This window comes from Tupaia chinensis, unplaced genomic scaffold (genome assembly GCF_000334495.1).
Source record: "Tupaia chinensis unplaced genomic scaffold, TupChi_1.0 Scaffold000238_1, whole genome shotgun sequence".
In the NCBI taxonomy this organism is placed as follows: Eukaryota; Metazoa; Chordata; class Mammalia; order Scandentia; family Tupaiidae; genus Tupaia; species Tupaia belangeri.
In genome coordinates this window covers 8,799,573-8,806,487 of record NW_006159716.1, presented here as the reverse complement: position 1 = coordinate 8,806,487, position 6,915 = coordinate 8,799,573, and the positions used below count along the sequence as shown (strand labels likewise).

At 45.9% G+C, this 6,915-nt stretch overlaps 1 protein-coding gene across 1 annotated transcript in view; it reads right to left on the bottom strand.

Moving 5' to 3' along the window:
• Positions 1 to 1,047: 1,047 nt before the first annotated feature.
• Positions 1,048 to 6,915, bottom strand: part of PXT1 (peroxisomal testis enriched protein 1) — a 31,733-nt gene continuing 25,865 nt past the window's right edge. Inside the window, exon 3 of the mRNA XM_014587826.1 lies at positions 1,048 to 1,804. Within this exon, the coding sequence (XP_014443312.1) occupies positions 1,700 to 1,804 (105 nt within the window). The 3' untranslated portion in view covers positions 1,048 to 1,699. The remainder of the gene's footprint in view (positions 1,805 to 6,915) is intronic.

The window sequence follows — 6,915 nt, the reverse complement described above, 5'->3', positions numbered from 1 at the left end:
TTAAGACAGCTGGATCCCACGTGGCCGACTATGCAGTTCAAGTCCTGGACACAGGAGCTTGACAAACATGCCAGGTGCATGTGCACATGTGTCCAAAACCCTAAAAGGAGAAATGGAGGATTGCGACATGAACATGCTCTACAGAGGGGGTGCTTTCTCACCTTCTGTCTCTCTCTCTCTCTCACTCTCTCATGCAAACATGCATGCACTATATCAAATTTTAAAAAATATTCACAGGTGTTTCATAGTCAAAAAATAGCAATATTTATTTAACTGTTTAAGTTATTAGTTTTTTAAATAATTCCTTTCCTATGAAGAACGCAAGATGCACACTTAGAGCTTTTAATTTATAACAGTAAACTTTCTTAATATTTGTAATTCTTTTCAAAGTTTTTTTTGTCAGTGACTCACAAAGGTGAAAGGAGAAGAGTGAAGGTGAAAGAAGTCCATAAAGAGGGCAAACGTGAATGAGCAAAATAAATTTCCACCAGCAAAGGGCCAGCGCCAATTAGCAGTGAGGCCATCCAGCCACGGGAAAGCTGTTACCAGTTTTTGCCCTATGGTGACTTCATAACTCATCCTTGTCCCCCACTCTTCTAGAAGGCAGACTGTTGCCCAAGGTCTAAGCACTCTGACTTTAGACCAGTCCGAAGGAGGATGGCAGAGAAACAAAATAGGCAGGGTCAAGTGGTAATGGGAAAACACCAGCGTGGTTAAGACGGACTTAAAGAGGGTCGCAGGGGACTAGCAGTTAGCGTAATGGCTATGTCGCTGGACTCCCATGTAGTCGACCACGGTTCGCGTCCCGGACCTGGTGTTTTAAAATTCACGCCAGGCGCGTGTGTGTGCGTGCCCAAGATCCCAAGAAGAGAATGGAGGAGAAGGGAGTGCGGAGTGGCCATCCCCCCTGGGGGGGTGATTTCTCACTTTCTGTCTCCCTGTCTCTCTCTGTCTGTCTGGCGAGCACATGCACCCTATAGCAAAAACCCCTAAAAAAAAAAAAAAAAAAAGAGGGTCACAGAGAAGTGAGAGGATCGATATGGGTGAGAAAGCGACTTCAACATTACATAACTGGGCCTCAGACGTGTTTGAAAACAGCCAGCACAGGGTATTGGTAATGGCCGTGGTGGGTCCTCTGGGCATGAACATGGGCCACATGTTCGATCTGAGCATTAGAGAAAGAGGGTCCCCTATAATTTCCAGAGAGGGTAAGAGCTGGGAGTGGGAGTGAGGGTGGGCTACATGCTGAGAAGGAGAAGCTGGCATTACAGAACCAAACATGGGCAAAGAGGATGGGACGGACAGGTCACTAGAAGGCGCGGTACCCAGGCAGAAGCTCAGGAGCAAGTGCCTGTTCCTGTGACCTCTGGCTCGAGGACAAGGTTCTCTTTCATTCATGGAAGGAAATGCTGAGGTTCGCTCACAGCGAACTCTGGTACTGCCACAGTGCCGGTGTTTTCCTGGGTGGTAAGGCTCCTACTCACTCCTCGGGCGTCAGACAACTGCAGACATCTCATAACTGATTGCTGTGAACGGGTAAATGGCCAGTCGGCCCTCAGTTCCCCAGCCAAGCAGACAGAGATCAACGGTGACGGGTGAAAGGCGAGAGAGATGGGGAAGGGTCTCCTCTCAGCTGCCCCGACGGGGCCGGTGTTTCCCAGACAGTAGGAGGAAAACGGAACTTGACACTACACTCCTCTTACAGCAAATGGTTATTCCAGAAAACACGCAGCCGCACCTGAACTCTTCGAATGAAAAACAAGACAAAACGAGCCAGGGCATCTCTGCCTTCCTGTTGAAGAACCTGTTTAAAAAGAGAGGGGAGGGAAGTGGTTAAAAAAAATCGATCGAATATCCAAAGTTAGAAATTTAACACAAGAGGAACTGCTGATTCAATCAGGGCTGCAAACAGGCTTCCTGGCTGTTTTCTGGATTATCCGAGCGGAAGGACAGTACCGAGGTCCCTTCCGTATGTCCATATCCTCCACGCGCCCTTGAGCCGTGTTCTCTGAGCGCTTTCACCACCTGGATCATCAGCGAATTGGGGCACTCTTCAGGGCTCATAGCCTATCCCTCTGGCTTCCCAGAAACACCTTCCTAGTCCCTTCAAAGAAACGAGTGAGTTCACATTGGGGCTAGGAGAATGGATAGGACTTAGCTGGATGAAGAGGTGAGCTGAATTTGAGCAACGCTGGCGGTGACAGAGTGCCATCGGTTTTGTGGGGCACTCAGTAAATGCCACTGTTCGTGTGGAAACATCAGGAAGGGAGGCCGAGGGTCAGAAACAAATGCTCGGTGCCAGCAGATGGTGTAGTGGGTACATCTCTGGACTCCTGCATGGCCAACTGTAGTTGGAGTCCCAGATCGGCAGCTTGAAACTCACACGGGCTGCGTGTGTGTGTGTGTGTGTGTGTGTGTGTGTGTGCCCAAGATCCCAGGAAGAGAATGGAGGAGAGGGGATTGTGGCATGGCCATCCACACCCCCATGAGATGAGGGGTGATTCCTCACTTTCCCTCTCATCGTCTCTGTCTCTGTCTCTCTCCCCAGAAAGCACACACAGCCTAAGGCAAAAACTTCTAAAAAAAGAAAGTGAGAGAGAGAGAAACAAATGCTCTCCTGGCCCCTGCCCTGGGTCTGTCCTCAGGAAGGCCGCACCACTGGGCTGTCAAAATGGGGCTCCCCTGCTCAGTGCTCTGGGACCGGGCCACCCCCATCAGAAGAAAAGTCCTTAGTGCAACTTCAAAGCTCTATGCCATCTGCCCCTCACCCACCTCTCTGACCGTATCTTGACCACTTCTCCCTCTCTCAGCATTGGCCACGCTGGCCTTGCCATTCAAACATGCCAGTTGCACTTCTGCTTGAAAAGGAGGAAGGGCTTTGCTGCCCCCACCTCCAGGGCTCACATCTCCCGTGGCACAGCCCCTCCCACACCCTGTCAAGGGCTTATTCAGCCCGTACCTTCTCAGTGAGGCCTTCCTTGACGCCTCTACCTAAAACCTCAATGCCCCCAACACGCCTCATCCCTTTTCTTGTTTCATCTTTCTCCAAAATGTGTATCACCATCTGATAAGCTGTACACGTGGTGTGTGTGTTGTTTGTCTCCCTTATCAACTCCGTGAAATCAGATTTGCCTCTTGATCACTTCTGTCTCCCCAGCACTTAAACACCCTGACACATAGCAGGTGCTCAGTAAGTATCAGCTAAATGAGTGATAAACCAGTGGCATCAGGCTATTTAGTCTGTCCTGTCCGTAAGGAATCACGAAAGGATTGTTTTCCCCTTTGAGAGTTGACATCAGTTAGAAAAATTGAGTGAATTTCCTTCTAGTACAGCAGACTAGAGAAAACACAGCACACTGAGTCAGATATCTTCCAGATATGTCAAGTCCAGTTTAAAAGCTGAGTGACCTTAGGTTACATAATCTCTCTGAAACTCAACTGCTGCTCCTGAATTATCAAGGCTAGAAATTCATAGAGCTACTGGGAGAAATAAAAGAAACATGTACAAAGTGTCTCCAACAGTACTTAGAAGAAATTGTTTAATAAATGTATCCTGGGGCCAGTGGGTGGCATGATGGTTAAAGCGTTGGATTCCCACATGGCCAGTTGCGGTTTGAGTCCTGGACCCAGCAGCTTGAAAATAACACAGGGCTCGTGTGCATGCATGCCCAAAATCCTGACAGGAGAATGGAGGAGATGGGATTGCGGCAGGGCCCTCTCCCCTACCAGGGGATTTCTCACTTTCCCTTTCCCTTCTCTCTCTGGCGAGTGCATGCATCCTATGGCAACAACCAAATAAATAAATAAATGTAAGTTTCCCTTCCCTCTTTCTAACAAACCAGTTCATTCTCTGGGCCTTACTGTTAGCAGTCAAGATGCCAGAGGAATTTGGCATACCAAATTAAACAAATTAGGGTGGGTTAAATAAAAACACTATCTACACAAAGGTGTGGGGACGCCACAGGGGCTAGGAACAGAAGAGCTGCCACCACTCCTAGGCCTATAGAGACAAGGAGAGAGCACTTTCCAGGACTCAGAAGGAGAGAGTACTGTGGAGAAATATCAGATTGTTGGAACAGTCATGACGTATTTTTAATATGTTTTTCTTTTTTATTCTTTTTTTTTTAACTTTTTAAATTTCATTTTCTTTTATATATTCAATCACATTATTTAGCTTACAACATGAATATTTCAACAGGTGAACATTTCTCCCTACTCCAATTGATGAAACTATAAAACATCTTCAACAGATAATACCACATTTCTTTGTCCCATTAATGCTTTGCCTCCCTATTTTTCTTCTAAATGTCCTTCCTCAGACGCTCCTCCTTCACACACACTATGTCTGATATTTACATCCATATACTGTGTTTCTATGTCCTTCAATCAATCAGTTTCAGTCGTAGAGTGCTGACATTCAGTATATATTAAGTGGGGACATACAGTGTCTCTCCTCATAGCCTGGCTTGCTTCACTCAGCAATAAATCTTCCATATTCTTCCATCTTCTGTCAAAAGCCAGGGTTTTGTTGTTTTTTACGGCTGAATAGTATTCCATAGAGTATATGTGCCACAATTTTTCCATCCATTCATCTGTTCATGGGCATTTGGGTTGGTTCCATGACTTAGCAATTGTGAATAGTGCCACAATAAACATTGTTGTGCAAGCACTTTTCCAATTAAGTGTTCTTCTGTCCTTTGGGTAGATACCAAGGAGTGGGATTGCTGGATCATATGATAGTTCTATTTGTAGATTTTTGAGGAATCTCCAAATTGTTCTCCACAGTGGCTGGACCAATTTACATTCCCACCAGCAGTGTAAGAGAGTTCCCCTTTCACGACACCCCCGCCAGCACTAATCGTTTTTTGTTTTTTTAATCTTAGTCATTCTGACTGAGGTTAGGTGGTGTCTCATTGTTGTTTTGATCTTCATTTCCTTTACAATGAGCGATGTTGAGCATTTTTTCATATGCCTTTTAGCTATTTTTTTCTATGCAAAAAAGCATCATGACTCTTCCAACAACCCAATATTTCTTTTTTTTTAAAGAATTTTTAAAATTAATTATTTATTTATTTATTTAAATTTGACCAGAGAGGGACAGAGTAAGGGAGAGAGAGAGAGAAACTGAGAAAGTGAGCTGCCAGGTCTGGGACTCAAACCATGGTCACCCATGTGGGCGTCCAGCATCCCTAACTACCACCCCACCTGCCAGTCCCTCAACAACCCAATATTTCAAAGGCACATTTAAGATCCTAAAAGTGATAAAAGCCTACATCTTTTTTTTTTAGAGAGAGTTTTGTTGTTATAGGGCACGTGTGCTCGCTGGAGAGATAGAAAGACAGAAAGCGAGAAATCACCCCATCACACCGCAATCCCTCCTCCTCCATTCTCCTCTTGGGATTTTGGGCACACATGCACATGTACCTGGTGTGAGTTCCAGGCCGCCAGGTCTGGGATAACCGTGGTCACCTGGTAGCCCAGCAGGGTAGCCATTATGCCATCTGCTAGTCCAAAAAGCCTAAGAATTTTAAAGTGCATTTTTATATCTAGAAAAATTACACGCCCCAGATTTTTTTTAAAAAAGTACTCAAACCCCATGTAAGTAAGTGGCAAAATGGAAGATGTTATTTTGAGAAACACGAAACACTTGTGAAAACGTCGAGCACTTGATGAAGTGAACAGAACAAGAGAGCAAGAAATGCAGCAGCTCGAGAGCAATCAATCTGGCAGACAAAAATATAACTTTGCTCCTTGTGAGGCAGAGCAAGAGCAAGAATAAAAGGTTCTTTAAATACCTCCACAGCAGGAAGGCGGCTAGAGGATCAATGCGCCCACTTCATTAAGCAGAGTACCAAGGGTAAATAAGTGATGGCTAGAGATGAAAGGAATACACCACGCCAGGCTGAATTCTGCTAAGGTCGCTTCACCTGAACTTTGAAGCAGCAAAGGCTTCAGCATGCCAGAGCCAAACATAGGAGGAATTTGGGGGACCAACAGGTGGCATCGTGGTTAAGGCACTGGACCACCACAGGGCCTACTGCAGCTCAAGCCCCAGACCTGGAGGCTTGAAATGCACGCCGGGTGTGTGTGTGTGTGTGTGTGTGTGTGTGTGTGCCCAAAATCTGAATGAGAACGGAGAAGGGACTGCAGTGAGACCATTCCCCCCAGGGACCAGGGGGGAGATTTCTCACTTTCTCTCTCTCTGTCTCTGTCCCTCTGGCAAGCACATACACCTATAGCAAAAATCCTTCTTAAAAAAAACTTAGGAGTAATTTTTAAGTTTTTTTGTCAATATACTGTGGTCTATGTAAAGGTGTTTTTTATTTTTTTAAGTATTTTTTTTGAGAGGCTTTTGCTATAGGGCACATGTGCTCACCAGACAGACAGAGAGAGACAGAGAGACAAAAAGCAAGAAATCACCCCCCAGGGGGGTGGCCATGCCACAATCCCTTCTCCTCCATTCTCCTCTCAGGATCCTGGGCATGCACGCACATGCCCCCAGCGTGAATTGAAGCCACCGGGTCCGGGACTCGAACTGTAGTTGACTACATGGGAGTCCAGCGACATAGCCATTCCGCTAACTGCTGGTCCCAAGGTGTTCTTTTTAAAAATATATATATTATTTTTACTTTATTTATTTATTTATTTATTTATTTATTTTAATTTGACCAGATTGAGAACAAGAGAGGGAAAGTGAGAGAGCAAGCTGCCATGTCTGGGACTCAACCTGCGATCAACCACGTGGGGGTCCAGCACCCTCAACCACCACACCACCTACCAGCCCTATGGTGTTCTAAAATGTAGTTTTGTAGTACAAGACAAGGTATCTTTCAAAGTCTAATGCAGGGGCTGGCAGGTACCATGGTGTTTAAGGGTGCTGGACTCCCACATGGCTAACCAAAGCTTGAGTCCTGG